The 20,911-nt window shown below is 45.1% G+C and overlaps 1 protein-coding gene across 14 annotated transcripts in view; it reads left to right on the forward strand.

Moving 5' to 3' along the window:
- Window positions 1–20,462, forward strand: part of ANKRD26 (ankyrin repeat domain 26) — a 33,279-nt gene extending 12,817 nt beyond the window's left edge. For 4 of the 14 annotated variants that reach the window (XM_020780967.3, XM_020780971.3, XM_078379042.1 and 1 more), the window contains 22 exons: window positions 264–316; window positions 1,245–2,153; window positions 3,139–3,365; window positions 4,270–4,419; window positions 5,365–5,398; window positions 6,177–6,318; window positions 6,652–6,868; window positions 7,443–7,626; window positions 8,461–8,607; window positions 9,975–10,931; window positions 11,350–11,502; window positions 11,843–12,018; window positions 12,223–12,316; window positions 12,741–12,818; window positions 13,144–13,278; window positions 14,411–14,523; window positions 14,976–15,102; window positions 15,567–15,857; window positions 16,285–16,520; window positions 16,648–16,897; window positions 18,808–18,853; window positions 19,369–20,462. In XM_020780967.3, coding sequence (XP_020636626.3) covers window positions 264–316; window positions 1,245–2,153; window positions 3,139–3,365; window positions 4,270–4,419; window positions 5,365–5,398; window positions 6,177–6,318; window positions 6,652–6,868; window positions 7,443–7,626; window positions 8,461–8,607; window positions 9,975–10,931; window positions 11,350–11,502; window positions 11,843–12,018; window positions 12,223–12,316; window positions 12,741–12,818; window positions 13,144–13,278; window positions 14,411–14,523; window positions 14,976–15,102; window positions 15,567–15,857; window positions 16,285–16,520; window positions 16,648–16,897; window positions 18,808–18,853; window positions 19,369–19,517 — 4,868 coding nt within the window. In that variant the 3' untranslated portion in view covers window positions 19,518–20,462. Of the gene's footprint in view, window positions 1–263; window positions 317–1,244; window positions 2,154–3,138; window positions 3,366–4,269; window positions 4,420–5,364; window positions 5,399–6,176; window positions 6,319–6,651; window positions 6,869–7,442; window positions 7,627–8,460; window positions 8,608–9,974; window positions 10,932–11,349; window positions 11,503–11,842; window positions 12,019–12,222; window positions 12,317–12,740; window positions 12,819–12,973; window positions 13,029–13,143; window positions 13,279–14,410; window positions 14,524–14,975; window positions 15,103–15,566; window positions 15,858–16,284; window positions 16,521–16,647; window positions 16,898–17,755; window positions 17,814–18,807; window positions 18,854–19,368 lie in introns of those variants that run through there. The other 10 variants (XR_013537997.1, XM_020780973.3, XM_020780972.3 and 7 more) reach the window with 10 other exon arrangements.
- The last annotated feature ends 449 nt before the right edge of the window (window positions 20,463–20,911 follow it).

The following is a 20,911-nucleotide window of genomic DNA, read 5'->3' on the forward strand; positions in this document are numbered from 1 at the left end:
ACTAAACATTATTTTATAAAATTAAAAAAAACACCCTCCATGCCATGGATCAGTGTGCAGACATATGTAGTCCAGTAGATCAGAGCCCAGCAGCTGCACCAGTCGGACATCTGAGGGAAGGACGTGTGACTGTCACTTAAAGCATTTTGAGTGCTGTGGGATCATTGCTCTTTTTATATTGAGAAAGCAGAATATTTTTAATGGACAACTGCAAACATGCAGATGATCTGTTGCAAAAATCTTCATCCAATTTTTTTTTATAGGTCCGTCGTGTAGCGAACAGAATGCGGAAGAATTGGAACATGGTGACGCCAAGGTCTGTAGGTTTGAAAACTGCCTTCGAACATTGGTTTTGTCTTGAGCCTTTCCATTCATTCTGCGGTGACCTTGTTTTCAAATTTAAGGCTGTCTTTGCCCGTGCTCCTCCTTGTCTCCATTTTATTTCAATTTCCTTGGTCCGTTTAATTGTGCCGCCAACGAACACCTCTGTGGTCTGACTCTTTTTCATAAAAATAAAGATTTTTATGAAGAGATGACCACAAGAGGGAGCCAGAAACCACACTAGGTGGTCTCGTTGTTGGCATACAGAGCCTGGTCTCTGGCTCCCTCGTGCGGCTAGTTCTGGTAATGCATGGTGAAAATACGTACTTTTTTCCTGGATTTTTCCCCTTTTACCATGCTCTGTACAGCGTTTGCTATTATCCACTGTTTTCAACATCTACAGGGGGGTTGGAACCAATCCCCTGTGGATAATGGGGTCGTATAGTATATGTATAGTTAGCTGAAGAGCACAGTGTGTTCGGTATCCAGCTGTGGATCAGGAGTTTGATACGCTATATGTGCCTTCCAGAAGAAGAGCTGGCCTGGGTGGCCTTGGGCAAGCTGCACAACCCTACAGTTGCCCCCAGAAGAAGGGAAAGTTAAACTGTTTTTGAGTACTTTCTGCCATGGAAATTCTGGAAATGGGTAACTTACGTTGGAATTGACTCCATGTCATTATTATTAGAGATAGACATGTATTTATTATACTGGACAAAGGAGGAAATGTATTTCAATCACAATGACGCTATAGCAAAACTGTACTTAACATCTGAAAGCACTATTTATTTGGGGGGGAAATGATACTGTAAAAATTCTTCCATTACTATTAAAAAAAATCTGTGTTACATTTCTGGGCTTGGCCTCTGTTGCAAACCTTGGTTATTGTTTCTTAATTTCTCTTTGTCCGTACTTGCTTGTGTAAGGGTAAAAGTATAATAACTGCACCCAGCTCTCGAGAAAAACTGCCACCTGGAAAACAGAATGAAGAACATTTATGTCTTTACAATGGAAAGAAAACTGGAACAGAAATCGACAAAGCGGAGGATGAAGGCCGGCCCGTTGATGCGACCTTTTGGGAAGAAAGATATGAAAAACTCTGGGTTGCGAAGGAAAAAAGAGAAGTCAAGTCAAATTTTAAGAGCATCACAGCGGAACTGAAGCTGAAGTTTGGTGAAATTGACATCAACCAGACAAAAAGTAGGAGTTCCACGGAAGGGCCATCCCACGATGTTTTCAGCAGCAGGGTTGAAGGAGTAGAAGAATCCCTGCCATCTCATCCATCTGAAGCCACCATTCGCATTTGGAGAAAGGGTGAAACGGGCCCATTAAAGCCCGTTGTTGCAGGAAAGGATCCGGATGCTGAGAACTCTGTATTATGTCCTCAGGATTCGAAGCTTCTTTGTCCACCAGGCGAGAATCAAAGTGTTGAAGCAAATCAGGAAAGAAGCGATGACCTTTCGCCTGAGGGCAAGGGGTTTACCTGGCCAGGAACAGACAAGGGTGGAGATCATTCGCAAAAGTGTCCTGGTGATTTGCCAGTAGCCGCCGATCAAGAGAGGGTTGCGGACACCATTTTTAGGACGTTTCTGAAACAACGAAAAACCCAAAGCACAAGCCATCAAGAAACCCTCCCGGATTTTAATGCTGGTGTCCACACGGGTCAGTGTTTAGATCCTGAGCTTGGAAATCGAGGGGAACCTCCTGATAAGGACCCCCGAAAAGAGTGGGACGAGGCGTTAGAACGTGATGTTGCGAGATTTAAGAATGAGGTAGGAATGTTACGGAGAGCGTTCCTGGCTTTGGAGAAGGAAAAGGCCCGGCTCCAGAAAGAGGTAGAGACGTCTCAGTTGCTTTCCATTCTTTGTTCTTTCTTCCTCCTTCACCATCCTGCTCATTTCTGCTCTTCATCATTTCCCGGGAAGCTGCCTTTTCTCGGTTGGCTTTCGACAACGTTTCCGAAGTCAATCGGAACAGAATCCACCCGGCGCATCTTTGATTCCGTTCTGAGCTCAGCGGTGATGTTGAGAACAGAGGGCTCACAAATTTAGTTCTGAGGCTCCAAAGGCTGGAAACGCAATAGGGACCCCGTATCTGCGGGATCGGTATCTGCTGATTCGCGGCTTGGGGATATTAAAAATAAAAAAATTAAAACCCTGGAAATGTATATTTCCAAAGACGGCATTATCAGAACTGGCCACTAGAGGAAGCCAGAGACATTGTACATCGTTAGCTATTAAAATAGTGTTTGCTATCATCCACATTTTTCGCTATCCGCAGGGGTGGTCTTGGAAGCGATCCCCTGTGGATATGGGGGGGTGTCCTACTGTATTTCAGATTTTGAATAAGTGCAACGTCCTAAGGAGTGAATTGCACCTGATTATGTACTGGTAATAAATTTAGTAAAAATGTAGATGTGGTTTCTGAACAGAGTATTGACTGATCTTTTCATCCTTGCTGAGTGCCCTTCACTTTGCTGTGTGAAACACTTGCTGTCTTCTCAGATTCATGCTCTTGTTACAACGTTGTGAAATACTTGCATTAAAAATGTGTGTCCTCTTTACACTTAAAATCGTCTGCTGCTAATTCATTTTTCCTGTCACTAATAGGTCGATCCATACCCCCCCAATTACCTCCCATTAGATGCTAATAATTTTTATTAACCTTCAACTTCAGTAATGAATAAGTGCTTTCTTTTCAAGGGCAAACGTGTTTGTTTCTGTTCTGGAGTGTTTAAGGAAAAATAAATTACATCGTTCCTTGTGATGTGTTGATATTTTTATTGGCTGTTGTGACAGAAAGTAAATATCCTCATTGTAGGTGGAAGAGGAAAAAAGGAAGCAAGAGTTGGCAGAAACTAAGAAAGCTGAAAACACCGAAAAAGTGGCTGCAAATGATGAAGAGAAAACGGAACAAAGGCCCTCAGCAGATGAAAACCACCCTCTTGCAACAAGAGATGAAAGGAAAAGTGCCGTGGGAGAAGACCAAGGAACAGATGTCATTTCTTCATCAGATGGAGAGGAACTGGTCCCAGTCCCTCATAAGGGGTGAGTATGCACCGTAATGTCACTGTAGCACAATGCAGTTGCATCCCCGTATCAAAGGGGGATCGGTCCCAAGCCCCCCATCTGCAGATGCTGAAAAACGCGGATTACAGCAACCCTGAATAGTGAAAATGATATATAGCATGTTCTCTGCTTCTCTCTAGCGGCCCGTGCTGGTAACTTCACCTTTGAGAAATCGATTTCTGGGATTTTTCATTTAATATTTTCAAATGCTGGAGAAGCGAGTCCGCAGATCTGGTCCTGCGGATAAAGTGGTCCTACTGTAGCAAGAGCACCCTTTTTTCTTTTTTCATTCCAATATGAATTGTAATGTGTGCTTTAAGACTTCTCAGGCGCTTACTGTTGTGCTTAGAGAGGGCCACGATCCAGTGGTTTGTGCTGATTTGTTTACCGGTCGAACTGGCATTCGGCCCTTCCTAGCCCCGCCTCCTCTGGTGGGCAGCCCCACTCAGAGGCAGCGCCCTGGCTTTCCTGCCCCACTGCCTCCTGGCACCTTTGCCCGCCCGAGGACAGGGGCTTTGAAGCCCCGGAGACCCGTTCGGACAAGAAACGAACCAGCCCGAACCGCCGAACCAGCATTCTGTGCCCATCTCTCGTATCACACGATAAGAGAAGTGTCACTAAGAAACTGATGGACGCTGTTGTACATAGTAGCGCCTATTTTTCTCTTTCACAACCTTGTTGAGTTCAGCAACCATCTCCGGGGATGACGCCGTAATTTTGTCGTCCGGGACTCCAATATGGCTTTGTCCCTCATCCATAGAGAATGTCAACCCCGGCTGTGGACACCTCCATTGTTCCCTGTTTATGCCTTTTTCAGGCACCGTTGTACTAAAGGTTAACTGACTCATTTTCTCAAATGCCGTGTTTTTTTCTCTCTTTTGAGGAATAATCCAACTGCCCACGCAAAGGGTCAGAGGAAAAGGGAAAAGAAAAGACGAATTTCAAAGCCGAAACTCGGTCAGCAAACTGTCGATGAGCGAAATCAGCCCCAGGATGAGAGCAGTTTGAGTGAAGCGTCTCTGGAGGACGAAAAGTAGGGATACTCGTGGTATCGTTGGTTCTTCGTTCTGTCTAGTGGGACCCCCTTATCCATGGAATCGGTATCTACCGTATGGAAATATTAAAAATGTTAAGAGAAAAATCCCCCCAAATAGTATATTTTTAGTAATGAAATGACCAGCACTGGCTTCTAGAGGGATGTATAGCATTCACTATTGTAAGAGTGTTTGCTTTTATATGCATTTTTCAGCATCCACTGGAGGACTTCGAACCAATACACTGTGGATATGGGGTTCCTACTGTCTGTAAAGCATTTCTTCATGTAGAACAAGCCCACAATCTATTCTCTTGAGTATTGTCTCTCCTCACAGGCTGGTGTTCTTGGATATAATAAGCTTTTTCTACGATACCGCAATAAACCATTGCAGGCTGAAAGGGTTGAAGCCGCCGTTGTGGCTGTTTTAGATGATGTTTTGCCCGCTTGGAGGCACAGAGAATGGGTTTTAGCCTGTCTGCCTGAGGAGATATGTACACTCAGGTCGCCGACTCGTGGTTGACTCAACCTTCCCATCCTTCCGAGTCCGGTAAACAGAGGACCCAGCTCGCTGAGGGCAGGAGCAGGGCAGAGTGTAGCCTGCAGAATTAAATTGGAACACACACACATAGCCCCAAAGAGTGCATTAAGCTCAGTGGGGCAGGATATAAGCAGCAGGCATTGCTTTGCTTTGTTGGATCTCTCGTGAGCAGTTAGCCATCGGGTCCACGCTGTGGTTGGGGCAGTTGGGTTGAAGGCAGCCTTCAATCTCGGGCCCCCAGATGTTCTTGGACTACATCTGACACATATGACAAGTTCAGCATTTTAAGCCCCTCCCCGCAAAAAAAAACAACACACAGCCATTCATACATTTTGTGCATTTTCAGAATCCCAGTGCATTGGGATACTGCTGTCGTACTGAAGTCTTGCGTGTTTCTTTTCTAGACAGCCAGAAAAAATGGTGAACAGAAGAAACAAGGTATTGTATCGTGCGCGATCCAGATGCTTGTGTTAATTCCTAAACATTCGCAGAGAGCTGTGAGTGCGAACGGTAGTTGTGGAGGCCAAAACATTGCCTCTCTTAAGATGGCAAACTGGGGGGGGGGGGTGGCCCAAACTAAACGCCACGAAGAATTTGTGGTGAGAAGCTGGAATCCCTGCAAGCGCCAGACACCCTCCAATGACAATCCTATGTGCTCTTTTTGCTCTCTTTCATCAGCTGTAATTGGGTGTTACTCGTTTTTGTGATTGGTTATTATGTGGCTGAGACATGGCTCCAGTAGGACTCCTGTATCTGCGGGATCATTATCCGCTGTTTCCCTTATCCACCATCTGAAAATGTTAAAAGAAATATAGAAATAGGTATTTCTTATGATGAAGTTGCTAGAATTGGCTACTAGAGAAAGCCAGAGGTCATACGACGCATTGCATACGCTATTAAAATAGCATTTGCTATCATCTGCGTTTTTCAGCATCCTCGGGGGTGTGTGGAACCAATCCCCCGTGGATACAGGGGTTCTGCTATATTTCCAAGGCCTGGTTTGATTGTTACCTAAACTGAGCCAGTGCTACATACTTTAAATTCAAATTATGGGTTAATTTTATATACTTGCTTAATTAATGACATTTCTTTAAAGTCTGGTGGATAGCCTCTCTCTGTATCTGTTGTAGAGATTAAAAATGAACAAAGGAGAAGGGACAGACCAATTTGTAATGTTGCACAGCAAGAGTTTACTTTGATGCTCTGTTATTCATAGATCTGCAAAGCGATGGATATTACTAACAATTGTGAAGATTTAACGCCCTCTTCTGACACAGCTACTGAGGACATTGAGTCGCCTACCTCTGTCTACGGAGAAGCTATGATGCTGATCGAACAACTTACTCTGGACAGTAAAGGTGAGTTTTTCATCTTTATTGAACGTGATGAGTTTGTTCTTCATACTGTCAAATAGTTAGAAGAACTAAACATCTTTGGGAGGTTTTCTTATTAGGGAAGGCAGATTTTGGATGAAGATCAGGAAAAACTTCCTAACAGAGCAGTAAGAAAACGAGACCTCTGATCTCAGGAAGTGGCGAGCGCCCCAATGCTGGAGAAAATGGGACCCTTATTTGTCCGATCTGCTTGGATTTTAGTTCCTGCCTTGAGCAGGGAGTTGGATTTGATGGCCTTTGAGGCCTCCTTCCAGCTTTTTTTGGCCAATTCGTTAACATTAGGACCTTTTTCCAAAGCAGATGCGGTGAGTCTCTTTAAAATTCAGAATATATTCCATGGATATGAACGGGTAATTGAGCGTGAAAAGGGCCGTTCCACCCAGCTCCTAGGAAAAGTGAAAAAACTTGAGAACGAGAAAAAAGACCAACAGCGAATTCTTGACGAAGTGAGAGAGGCGAAATGCATGCTGGATCATCAAACAGTGGAACAGGAAAGCGATATCAGCAGTCTGAAGTAAGAAGCTCTAATTAAATCTTCAACCCTTGGTACAAGCTTTACCAGGTGCTTTTTTTTTTTCTTTCTCCCAATGCGGTTGGGATGATGAAAGTAAAATAATTCAGTGGCCAAAACCCTGTTGCTTGGTGTGGCAGGGGATCGGTTCCAAACCCCCACCCCACGGAGGCAAACAAAACAAAAAACAAAACAAAAAAACCCCACAGTGCTGTCCTCTGAAGATGCCGGCCACAGAAACTGGCAAAACATTAGGAAGAACAACCTTCAGAACATGGCCAAAGAGCCCAAAAAACCCACAACAACCATTAGATCCCGGCCGTGAAAGCCTTAGTGAATACCAAAAAAAACAAAAAAAAAACAAAAACAAAAAACACCCAAAACCAGATGTATCAAATGCTCCCTCTTGTCTCTGGCTACCCATGGATATGGGGGACTTGCTGTATATCTTACCATGTTTCATAAATGGTGGCTATAGATTCTGCTCTGCCTTTGTAGAGACGTACATGAACGTTCAGGAAGCACAGTTAGGAACAGGTCTGTTCCGTGAACTGGTATTTGAAATCTTAAATCCCAGATTCTCTCTGAAACAAGAAGAAGAAAAGAGGACGAGCGTTGAGATGCAGTATGAGAAAACCCAGGAACAGCTCAGGAAGAAAGAGGAGCAGTGTTGTAAACAGGTGGAGGAGAAGCAGCAGCTTGAGATTATGCTGAGAGGTCTGGAAGTGGAGTTAAGAACACTGAAAAACCGCTTGGCACAGGTTAGATTCTCTTCCATGGGAAATTCCTCTGCAAGATTTTAAGAGGTTAGGAACTGGCTGGAGGGGGGGAGGCGGGCGCAGAACCGTCGATAAGGGAGACGAACTGCATCGAACCAGCGGTTCGGGCTCATTTCCAAGTGGAAAGGTCTTTTTAAGGAGAAAGGTGTGGGGTAAAGCCGTTTTCAGCCAGTCAGTCAATAGAGAATGGCAGTGCAACGTGGGTGGGCAAGCGAGCGCCATTCACAGAGTGACTACGAGCTGAGCACATGGGCAGGAAAGGGTGCTCACGGTAGGAGAACAGCAGGCGAGACCCTCGAAGGGAACATTGCACAAGATGTGAAATTAATGCATCTTTAGGATATGGCATGTATGCAAGACAGGCCTGGAGATTTGTGCATTAGAGGGAGTATCAAAGTTCACATTTAAGTGTTGCATGCCACATCCCACATACATGGTCCAGGTGCTGCAGTTTTTGTTCTGTTGGTTCACGCAGTTAGAGACTTCTCAATCTGCTTCATCAGTGTGGGTAACTCTGCATCCCTAAGCCTGTTGTTTACATAGGGCCATGGGAACTGCACTGGCCAGAGATTTCAGTGCTGTAGGGCTCTGGCTGCGGAGCCAGAGGTTGGGAGTTTGAATCTCCCGCTGGCTCCTTGTGGGGGAAAAGCCAGGCCGGGGGGGGGGGCTTGGGCGAGCCACACCATCCCAGAACAATGGGATATTTTCTACCCAGAAAACCCGGAAAAGGGTTGCCATATGCCAGAATTGACTTGAGGGGCTCGTTCCTGTTATTACAGAGTCTTCGTACCGGCATTTGTTGAATACCTTTTGCAGGTTGAAGAAGAACGCGATGAAACGCAGCGACAGCTTTCTCAGGAACAGAAAGCCCGGGCTCTGCAGGAAGGGGTTTTGAACACCCACCTCTGGAGGCAGAAGGAATGGGAGGAAGAATCAAAGAAAGCAGCAGCTAAGCACTACGAGGTATCTGTCCCATCCATTGCATCAACTTAAGCTCAGATCCATTTTTTAAAAACGTAGACGCGGGTCTAGCTCCGCTCTGCCTCAATTGGTGATGTGCTGTGGGCACTTGGTGTCAGACATTCGGTCCAGGAAGAGCTGAGTTTTCACCCCCACTTGATCACGAGGCTTGTCAGGTGACTCCGGACCAGGAACTAGCTTTCCGCTCGATCTTGCTCACTTCTTGGGATCATCGAAAGGGAGACATGAGTCCTGTTTGCTTTATAGAGTTGGCTACAAACATAGCTGATCGTGATTAAGTGAGAAATGAAATCTGACTTCCAAGTCTTTCTTCTTTACGAATTCAGGGAGATTAAAATAGTTGATGGGTGTTAGGAAAGGAGTGGAAACCTGGAAAGAAAATACAGTGGTGCCCCGCATGACGATGATAATCCTTTCCAGGAAAATCGCTGTACAGCAAAATTGTCATGCAAAAAAAAAAATCCCCATTGGAATGCATTGAAAGCCGGTTAATGCGTTACAATGGGGAAATACCTCGTCGTTCAGCGAAGATCGCCCATAGAGAACTGCCAATCCGCTGTTTTAAATCGCTGTCTTGCAAAGCTTCTGTCCAGAAAGCACCCATTTTGCGAAGGGAAGCCATTTTGTGGAACTGGAAAAATCATCGTTTTGCAAACAAACAGTTCGCAAAGCAAGGACCTAATCATCGTAAAGTGGGTTTTCCCCATAGGAACCATTGTTTTGCGATCACTATAGTGATCTCAAAAAAGTCATCATCCTGTGGGGTCGTCATATTGCGGGGCACCACTGTACAGGGTGAATGTTATGATGCATGTGAACTGCAAACTACAGTGTAGTTTTCTGGTTGTTAAAAACTGCCAAGTCACCTCCGATTTATGGAGACCCTACGAAGGAGCGAATTCCAAAATGTTCCCTCCTTAACCACCCTGCTCAGCCCTTACAAACTCAACCCTGGGGTTTCCTTGAGGGAGTTGTTCTGTCTCATAATTTAGTTTTCCTCTTTTCCTGCTGCCTTCCACCTTTTCCGGCATGATGGTCATCTCCAGAGAATCTTGCCTTCTCTGGGTGTGCTAAAAGTTGGGCAAGCCCCAGTTTCATGGTTTGTGCCTCCAGAGATCATCCAGGCTTGGTCTGATTGAGGGCCCATTGGTTTGTCTTTTGGGCAGTGCCAGAGTATCTGCAAAGCTTTACTCCAGCATCTCCATTTCAAACAAATCGGTGTTTTCCCCTGACCTCTTTGTTCACTATCTAGCTCTCAATATACTGTAATCTGCTTCTATAAACAGGATGAGTAAATTGAAGAATTTGTAGCAGGTCTTCTTAACTCTGTTTCTTTACGCATCATTCAGATGAGCGATCATCACGACCAGGAAGAGGAACTGATGCAGCAAAATCAAGCCTTCCAGGAGGAGCTGGCTGTACTCAGAGCCGAGCTGGACCACCTCAGGATTCACCACGAAGAGAAAGACAGCAGATATTTAGAAGAAAACGAAGCTCTGAAAGAAAAAATAGAAGACTTAAAAAAGGAGCTAAAATTAAACGAAGAGGCTTTGACACAGACCATTTTTCAATACAATGGGCAAATCAATGTTTCTAAAACAGAGGCCGCCGTGCTGGCCTCCAAACTGGAGCACACGAAGGAAAACAAAGAGCGACTCGAACTTGAACTCGACTCCTTCCGCGCCCGCATGAGTGCTGCCATTCAGGAGCTTGAGCAGAGCCAGGCGTCCAGGAAAGATCTGGAGCTCACGCTGCGGCGCGAACGCGAGGAATGGCTCCGTTCAAAAGACCAGCTGAGCCGCGAGGTCGGCGCCCTGCAAGAAGCCAACGGCAGCCTCTCTCAGCAGCTGGGAAGAGCCGAGAGCAAAATCAACAGCCTGGAGAACGAACTCCAGCTTGCGACTCACGGTCTCAGAGAGAAGAGCTTGCTCTTCGAAGGCATTCGGAGAGACCTGGATCAGGCCCAGGGCCGAGCGAAGGAGCTGGAACATGCCTTGGATGCGGAAAAAGAACAGAGGAACAAGCAGGTCATCAAGCAGGATTCGCTGCAGGAGCGGCTGGCCCAACTCCAGAGCGAAAACCTTCTGCTCCGGCAGCAGTTGGAGGACGTCCAGAACAAAGGCGTGCTCAAAGAAAAAGTTGTGACTGACGTCCAGGAGAAATTCAGTGACATATTCGGCAAGCTCCAGGCGGACACCGAGAAGCAGCTCCGGATGGTGGAGGAGCGGAACCAGGAATTGGTGGCCAAGTGCCACGATTTTAGGGAGCAGGTCCTGAAATACGAAGCGGAAAAAGTGGACCGAGAGGTGAGCGTTGAGATTGTCTCAGGGAGAACCTTCACGCATTGAAATGCTCGTGGACGTTTCTGTAGGAGGAGAGGGAGCCCGAAGTCACAAAGACCGATGGGACACGGAGAGGGTGGTTACTAAGCTTTCAGGCACGTTATGTTCTCTGATATTGAATGACTTGATATAGTAGGACCCCTTTTAACGGGGATTACAGAAAACGCTGTTTATAACTAGTGGTGCTCTACATAACATGGACTCTGGGGGCAACTTCATCATTGGAAGTATATATTTGGGGGATTTTTCTTTTAATATTTAAAAATATTAAAAGAAAAATCTTCCAAATATATCAGCGGATATTGGTCCCGCAGATAAGGGCTCCACCCACTGTATATTGATCCAAATGTACAGGTTTAATTTCCACATTTTTCCCCTTTAGGGTACGGTCAGGCAGCTGCAACAGGAACTGGCAGACTCTCTGAAAAAGCAGTCCATGTCCGAAGCCTCCCTCGAAGTTTCCACGCGTTACCGGAGTGACCTAGAAGAGGATAAGCAGCAGCTTCAGAAGGAAATTGATCGAATAAAATCCAAGGTATGGGTAAAATACTTTATTAAATGCTAATAAGGCCATCTTCCTACTTCTTTTACATTAAGATTCCTGTATCCATGGGGAGATCGGTTCCAAGCTGCCGCCCCCCCCTGGATGCTGAAAAATGTGCATTATCGCAAACATAGTTAAAGATGCTATATGTAACATCATATCTGGCTCCCTCAGTTGGCCAGTTCTGGCAACTTCATCATTAGAAATATATATGAGGGAGATTCTTTTAATATTTTTGAGGCCGTGGATAAGTGAATCAGTGGATCTTGATTCCATGGATAAGGAGGTCCTACTGTAGTGCATTTTTTCCCCTCCAACATTGTTCTCGCAGCTGCAGGAGTCAGAAGAACAGTACCTTCAGTCAGAAAGACGAATCCACGACTTAAGGAATGTGTTGGATTCTAAGGAGCGGGAAGCCAGTGTGACGTCTCAGAAACTGCACGACCTTCTAGCTGCATCGTCGGGAGCAAATAACGCCATAAAGCAATTAGAAGGGCATATACAGAGGTACGATGATGTATTGCAGACTTTTCGAAATTACATTTCCAAGCCTAGCTGCCGGCGCAGATGTTGAACGTCGAATAGTTCCGTGTCATGTATGGCCTTGGCTTTTTGAGTGCGCCAGACATGTACAGAATTATAAAACAGTTCAGCAGAGCATAATTGCGGGACGGGTGGCTTTGAGACCTCCTTGTGCATTTTTCTTTGAAGGCTTGAGGTTGAAAATGCAAGACTAGAAGCCACAACCACCCAGCAAAGCCACAGGATCGAGATTCTTCAGAAGGACCTTCAAGACAGCCTTTCGGTAAGTCGGATCTGCTACAGTCCACGTCTGCAGAGGAAAAGCTCATCTATTCGGTTTCCGTCGTTTTGTTTTCCGTTTCAAGAGGTTGTGCAGTCTGATCCAAGGGACATTGGAGTGGAGTAAAAGTCTAAGAACTATTAATTTGGGGTCCCTCTGACCCTGTGGGGGTGATGGAACTGTTTGATTCCCCTTCAGGGATTATAAAGATATTGGGGAAAGATTGTCGTCATCAACAGAGCACCATAATATCCAAAGAAGAAGGTCTTGTCGGGAAATCTCTCAAATCTAAATTTGTAAACCTCCCACAGTAGACCTTTGGTTTAGATGGGCAGGATAGAAATCTAATAAATAAATAATTTAAATAAATCTAAAGACTCTTGCAGCATCCGTAACCCATCGCTTTGTTTTATTATTTCGGCTGTAGGTTCACAGTCGGCTTGAGGAATTGATCACTGGCCTTCAGACGGCAAAAATAAATTTGGAGGAAGAACTGCATCAGCAGGTACGTTCAAGCTTTCTCAAACACCTCATCGTTTGCCTGGGATCCTTTAGAGGCGCAAGACTTCAGGGAGCAGAGTTGGATTTCTGTAAGGCGAGGAAAAGGGGACCTCCGACCCCATGGAAGTAATTCCCAAATTTCATGGTTTCTATATGTAGGGAATGCTCTCGACATGCTCAGGAAAATCTTCGAGGTTCATAGGAGTTTTGTGAGGTGAGAAGGGAACAAGGCATGAGGTCAGTCAGCCTAGAAGGAGTAAACGAAGGATGATTGTCTTAAAAAAAGAGAGAGAAAATAAATCTGAAGGCTGGTTTTCCCTGCTCTCTAGGCCCAGAAACAAACGACACTCTCAGCGATGGCTCAAGATACTCACAGCTTGTGGGAGGAAGAGCTGAAGTCCAGGTCGAAACTCGGCATTCGCCTTTCAGAGCTTGACCGGGAAAAGGCAGAACTGATGGCTCAAGTAAGTGTCCCGGGCAGGATCTACACGATCAGGTCTCTTTTTTTCTCTGTTGCCACCAGGGGTTTTGGCGAGCCTTTGGAGTCCTGAGTTCAAGTTTTTGGGACCAAGTCCCAAGTTGCTTTAACTTCATTAGGCAGACAGAACAAAACCACCCAAGTTTGGGGTCTGTTTTAAAATGAGATCAGAATGAAAAGGAAACGATTTCCAAAGCAAGTGAGCCATGGAGAATGAAACTAGTTTCTCTCTCTCTGTGGTCATAGATCCAATGAGGATCCTGGGTTATAGCCTAACATTGCAACATACCACCGGATGGACACACTGATTATACAACTGGGAGCGTTCAATATATTGGCTAAGATCTCATTGTGTTCCTTCTGTCGTTGAGGCAAGCACTTCCTTTCCGTTTCCGCCACCGCCCGTGTTGATTCCAAAAACCCAGAACCAACTGCAAAAGGCACCAGGAAAACTAGCAGACTTGTTTCAGTCAGTTTTGTTTGTTTGTTTATTTAAAATATTTCCATCCTGCCTTTTTTGGGCTCCTTTTGTCTACTCCTGGTCGCCAGCTTTAAATGTTCTGATGACATACGCTGCCTTGGGTCCTTTCTAAGGAGAAAGGTGATGGGGCCAAAAACATTCCAGATCAATAAGTGAATAAATAAATGTTCCTTTAGAAGGGTCCAACAGGGGTTGCGTCATTAAAAGGCAGTGTTTAAAGCTAAAAAGATTATAAAAATACTGATAAGGATCAAACAAAGGCCACGAGACTAGACGGTGAACAACACATTCAAACCCTAAGGCTCAACTCTCCCTTTAAAAGCCCCGCTATGTTTGTGAAAGAGAGTGTTGTCTGAGTTAGGGTTGCAATATTCACTAAATATTGATTTGGGATTGGAGAAATCTGTTCAGCCATGAACCTTTGCTGCTGGTGAATCTGTCGTTTGGAGGATGCAGATGTAAGCCGGAGCTTCCACAAAACGAAGGAACATCTTTGCTCACATAGGCATGGGGTGCTAGATTTGAGCAAAAAGCCATCCACGCCTCCCGTTTGATTTGCCTTTTTTTAAAAGTGAATGCCGGTGTGCACTTTTGTGTAAAGCATCCCATTCTTACCGTGTTCTCCCTCTTCGGCAAGTGTGAGAACGAAAGGAAAAAAGTGAAGAAGCTGGCAGAGTTAAAACGCTTGGTAGAACTACGTCTAGACCAAGAAATGAAAAGAAACCATGAATTGCAGAAAGAATATAATGGGTAAGAAGATCTTGATTTGTAAGAAAGTAATAAGTAGTTGCTTAGTTTGTCAAATTCCTGTCTTGTTTTTATTTGCCTGCATGGTTTGCAGATAATATATTATCAAATTACAGAGTACATGTATAAGATAATCCAGTAAAACCTCCTGTATCTGCGGTAGGTCCGTTTCAAGCAACCCCCCACAGATGCCAAACAACACAGAATTATCACAAACACGATTTTAATAGCCAATGGTATACATCACACTGTCTCTGGCTCCCACTCATGACCAGTTCTGATAACTTCATCTTTAGAAATACATTTTTCCAGGATTTTTCTTTATGAGCTAAGTCAGAATTTTGAAGCTAGGGATTTGTCGTTGAATAAATATCCTTTGGATAAGCAACAGGTGACTCTTACTTTCATTTCCCCAGTTTGTTCACCCCTGGTTTTATTTTTACAATATTTAACAGAATTAAAAAACTTGCGAAAGTCACTAAGAGAAAACTGAAAGAGTATGAAAGCAGCGAGAGTTCGTGGCGAGACATGAAGACCAAATATTCCGAAACTGAGGTCGAAATCGGAAAGCTAAGAAAAAAGGTATGTTCTCGTTTCTGCATCAGCGCAGTTGCTTCTTTGTATGAACATCAAGGATTGGCCAATCCGTGTTTTTCCAAAGTCCTCCTGACAGAGAAAATCTGTAGCCTGTTTTATGTATTGCATTTCTTCCAGGGACTTACGTACCGCCCCATTCGCGTGCAGCATCGTTCTGGGTTGTTTGCATTAAAAGTTCTCCTGACTTTTTTCTGGGATTCATGGGAATCGCAGCCGGAGCAGTAACCAGGACATCCGCGCAGCCGCTTGGCCTGCTGCCTAGGGATGTTGGCCAGTCTTTGGGCCCAAGCCCCAGACCCGACATCCAAATCCCTTTTAAAAGCAAGCTTTTTTCCTCAGATAAAAGGGAGAAGGCGGGTGGATGGGACCTGAGTAAGTGCCTCGAGCTTCAGTCTCAAGAGGGCATAACCAGTCCATCAGATCTTGGCCATTCCTGCTTGCTTATTCAGGTGGATGAACTTTCTTACCAGCTGGAGGCTGAATCCATGCGGTGCGCTCGTTTGGAATTGGCCAACGACGAGCTGCGCAGAGAGCTGTCTTCTATGAAGACGCTGCGACGGAATTACGAAGAGCTGCAGAAAAGCAAGCAGCGGCTGGAGGAAGAGATGGCTGGCCTCCAGACTCCGGGGCCAGGTCGCCCGTTCGACCTCAGCCAAGTGGAACAGTACAAAAGGGACGTTGAAGAGCGGGCCAAGCAGGAAGTCATTCAAAAACTGGAAGAAGTCAATTTGTTCCTGCAGGTAAATAGGTATTAATATGTTTACCTCATTAATTACAGCAACACCCTGGTATCTGAAGGGAATCAGTTCCAAGCCCCCGTGTGGATGCTGGAAAACGCGGATAATTAACGCTGTCATCATAGTGACAGGAGACCTAACCTGGTCTCCTGCTCCCTCTAGAGGCCAGTTCTGGTCACTTCCTCTTTCAAAATACATATTTCTGGATTTTTCTTTTAATATTTTCAGACTGTGGATAAGCGAAACGGTGGCTACTGATTCCTGCTGTAATTTGCTCTGTTTATACATCAGATCCGGGGAGAAAACAATCAGCGATTAATAATCCTTTCGTCCTGCCTGTTTGTTTTTAAAATTTGTGGGCGTACGGGGGAGCAAACCAAGCGCGGTTGTCTTCTAAATTTTGTCCTCTCCCCCCTTTTCTTTGTCATAGACCCAGGCAGCCTCGCAAGACACCTTGGAACAGATCCGGGCAACTAATCAGGCCTCTTTGAGAAACCAGCTCGAAAAGCGGATTCAGGATCTGGAGTCCGAGCTGAGCAAACTGAAGAGGTGCGAGCAAGAGGGCCGCCTGCAGAAGGAGCTGGCGCAGTCCGAACTGGAAAGATGCAAGAGCCTGTACTCGGAGGAGTTAAAAACGAGGAAGACCTTGGGGAGGAAATTAGATCGGTAATGGCACGCTGTGTTGAGGGATACTCAAGAAAAGAAACTCGGATGCCATCGTCCCTTTCAAGCGATTGATCTACTCGTTTCCCCGTGGCTGCCCTTATTATTATTGTTAATATTATTTTTGCAGAGCTCAAGAGAAGCTGGCCGAAGCAAACGCCAAGCTCTTCCACGAGCGCCACCGGAGCAAGTCCTTACTGGCCAGCAGCTTTCTAAGCGGAAGCCTCTCCGCAGGGCCCATGCGGGAGACGGTCCCGCTGGGAAACCTCGGCGGAGGCAGCCTGGCATTCGGCCGGCCCCTGAGCCTGGGGTCAGGCTTCGTCGGCCCGTCCGGAAGCCCGTTGGCTTCGAAAAGCCGAGTGGAGGCTTACTTGGCAAAGGTTAGTCATCCGGGGCGGGGAGGCTCGTTTTAAGCGATCCTCCGATGTGGTCCTTTGAGGCTTCCTCATTCATTTCTGTTTCACAAATCCCCTTGCCCCACATACGGTAGGACCACCCCCACCCCCCGTATCCGCGGGAGAATCGCTTCCAAGCCCTCCCCCTTTCCAGCAGATGCCAAGCAACACACGGGACGGTGAACGGTCTCTGGCTCGCTCTAGGGGCTTTCCCTTATCCACGGCCTGAAAATATAAAAAATATTAACACGCTTGTGAAAAACTGGGGGGGGGGGGGGGCTTCGTTGGGCTCATCTACCATCGCGAAGAACAGAAAACCCCAAAAGCCCGTGGCAAGATGGGCTTCGCCCGAGAAGTGACACGTCAAGGCCGCTGCGGCTTGAATCTTTCGCCTTCGATCTTCGGACAAAGAGGTGCAGAATGTGCAAGCAGGCACACACACGTGCGCAAATGCCTTCCGGTTTGACTTTTCTTTGCAATGGACACACTTCAGTTCAGGATGGGGGAGATCTGCAGTAACACACACACACACACACACACACCGAGAACTGTGGGGTTCAGGTTAAACGTAACGAATGGGTCCCATGGATTGGAAGAGGGCAAAAGCACACAACTCATTTCCTCCGTTTTCCACTCTTGCAGCCATATCCTGCACCTGTTTACTCAGATGTAAGCCACCGTCAGTCCAGGGGCTTTGACTCCGGACGATCTATATCCCCAAAGTAGATTGTTTTAAATTTTTCTCTGTCAAGGAAGTGATTACTTGGCCTTCTTGCCACGGGGCCCTTTTTCCTTTCTGTCTTTAAGAACTCCACTCTCATGGCTTATTCTTTCCTTCTTTAGCTCCTTGATCAAAAGTCTTTTTCTTCCTTCTCTGCTCTGCAATCAGAAACTTGACAAGGTGTGTAGCTGCCAACTGCTTTTCATGCTCCGTGGGTTCTTTTACTGAATAAAAACACGACTGTTCTGTGAGAGAAGTAAAAAAGTGTGCTTTGTGCTGCAAGTCAAGCTAAAAAAAACCCCCAAACCAGCAGATGTGTCTAGAATATTGTTTATGTTGATAATTGTAAACATATATTGTATTTGAATGTTTGAGAGTAAATGAAAATCATGTCTAGTGTAATGTAGGTTGAGTCAATTTCTAGTGTGGCCTCTCAATTTAAAAAAAAATTTTTTTTGATGAGTAGGACTAAAAAATCCATGCTATTGGTATCCACTGATTCACTTACCCACAATCTGAAAATATTAAAAGAAAAATCTTAGAATAAAGGTGGTATTACCAGAACTGACCACTCGAGGGAGCCAGAGATCATGCAATGTATAACGTTTGCTGGAGAAATATATTTCTGTGATGCCATTACCAGAAATGGCCACTAGAGGAAGCCAGTGACCATCTTGTCTTGAGCATCTGCTGTTATAATAGCGTTTGCTATGTTTTTCAGAATACATTGGGAGGGGCTTGGAAGTGGTATTCTTTTAACATTTTCAGGATGTGGAAAAGTGAATCCGTGGATACTGATCCTGCAGATAAGGGGTCCCACTTTGTATACAATTACCACTCGAGATTTTCAGAGTAACATAGCATTTTCGTTAACTATGCAGAAAACAGTTTTAATTTGTCATTTAGCCTGTTAAAATTATCAGTCTTTTCCTTTTTTTTTTTCCTCTCCCCTTTGGCAACTGCAATAGATATGGTGGCATACTTTATATATTTTTTATTTTTATTGCACTCCCAAGTTCTTTTATTGAAAAGTTCACTGTCCGTAAAGGTTTCCTTAATTTAAACCCCTTGTGGGAAATGGCATCAAAAAAATATTGGAATAAAAGATAATCTGCATCATGCAGAATTACTTTTTATCATAGCTAACAAAATCACACCCTCATTATCATTTCAGATGCAAATGGAGCTAGAAACAACCATCAACAAGGAATTAGACCAAGGTATGTGGAAACTGCATGTTGCCAATTTTTAAATTCCTGCTCCTGTGGAATCTTACTTTCAACATGATAGCAGTACAGCGAGACCCCTGTATCCACTGGGGATCGGCTCCAAGCCCTCCTGCGGGTGCTGAAAAACACGGGTGATAGCAAACACCCTTATAATAGCACGGCCTCTGGCTCCTTCTTGTGGCCAGTTCTGGTAACTTCATGGTTAGAAATATATATTTCTGGGAATTTTTCTTTTAATATTTTTAATATTTTCAGAGGGTGAAGAAGCTGATCAGTGGATACTGATCCTCTGGCTACTGGGTCCTGTGGTTCTCTATTGCAGATGTAAATTGCTAGGCAATTATGATGGCATTTTCTTGCATGAACAGCTCTTTTTTGAAAAAAAGAATTTTGTGACAAAATAATTTTCCTGCTATTGACTGGGATGGGGAGCCCCCCACTCCCTTGTCCATTCTGTGTTTTCTGCGAAAGCGGTTGGACTCTTAAAAGTTTTGTGGTTCTTCCAGCTAAGGCTGAATTGGATGCCGCCTCCGCCCGAGTCTCGCCGATTGGGTCCCTTGATGGATCTTCAAAAAACCTAAATCCGGAGCCAGACCAAGTTGCCAAGGCTGCGCAGGAGTATCTCGACGTTTTGAAAAAGAATTATATGATTTGAAGAAACTCTTGAGAAACTCTTGTTTAGAGTGTGTGGAATGTGACTTTTGGGATAGAAATGGGTGGTCTGTTCCAACTGTGAAATCATTTCATAGTTATATAAACTTCTCAAGCACAAAGCACTTCTAACGCTGCACAGGGTCCCCCCCCCATTCCATTTGTTCCTCCCATTTTAGGGAATTATATGCCTGCCGATCGATGTTGTCCAAAACTGCCCGGTCGCTAGTCATTTTTATGTACTTCTGGAGGGCCCGATGGTGTGGTCTTCATCACAACACTGAGATACGTCAGCGTTTTGTGCCAAGAGACTTGTTGCAGGCATTTTTCAATGGAACATAAAATGCACAGAGGTTTTCAATGAATGAAACCTGGGGTACTTAGAGCCGTTGGTACCTCCTTGCTTGCGCTATCAGTGACTCTTCTTTGACTTCCTTCCCCCCCCCCCCCATGTTTTCAAGAGTTGTCCGATATTTTACGGGGGCCTCGGAGAGCAAGCTTGTCAATCTGCTCTAGGGCACAGTTCAGAGGTAAATGAGAAGGTGGTTACTTATTCTTACTTACAGTAGGGCTCCCATATCCGCAGGCGGATCAGTTCTAAGCCCTCCGTGGATGCATCAAAACGCAGATAATAGAGAATACTATTTTAATAACCAACACTATACGTCACATGGGCCTGGCTCTCTCTAATGCCCAGTCCTGGTAACTTCATCTTCAGAAATATTTATATTTTTAAGATTTTTCTTTCAGTATTTTCAGGTCGTGGATAAGTGAATCAGTGAATAGTGATCCCGCAGATAGAGGGTCCTGCAGTATTATAGCAACAAATTGTTGGTAAATATGTGGCACTACAAACACACACTTTTAAAGGAAAACAGTGTTTTTCTGCCTCTCTGCGTATTGTATGCATTTCATCATGTCTTTGCATTTAATAAAGTTTTTTAGAATATTTTTGAGTTCTTCTGAAATCATTTGGGCTAATTCTTGTTTTTTCATCTCAACGTTTCAAGCTTTAGAAGAGGGTTGGTTTTCTTCCCAGAAATGGGAATACAGTATTTCACTTTTTAAAAAATCCATGCACATGCGCCGTTCAGTTGGAGGTGCCTCAGGAAATGAGAAGGATGGGCTTTGTAGTACCCAGACATTTTGGAAGGGTTGTTGTGGGTTTTTTGGGCTCTTTGGCTGTGTTCTGAAGGTTGTTCTTCCTAACGTTTCACCAGTCTCTGTGGCCGGCATCTTCAGAGGACAGCAACCTGTGCTCCGGTGTAGTTGGCTTGGGAGTGAAGGGGCCCCTTTGAGTTATCTTCTAATCTAGACCATGGTTCCCAGCCTTGGGCCACCCAGGGCTTCCTGGACTACAATTCCCATGACTCCTGGCCCCACCTGGTGGTGGCTGCT

This window comes from Pogona vitticeps, chromosome 7, assembly GCF_051106095.1.
Source record: "Pogona vitticeps strain Pit_001003342236 chromosome 7, PviZW2.1, whole genome shotgun sequence".
NCBI lineage: Eukaryota > Metazoa > Chordata > Lepidosauria > Squamata > Agamidae > Pogona > Pogona vitticeps.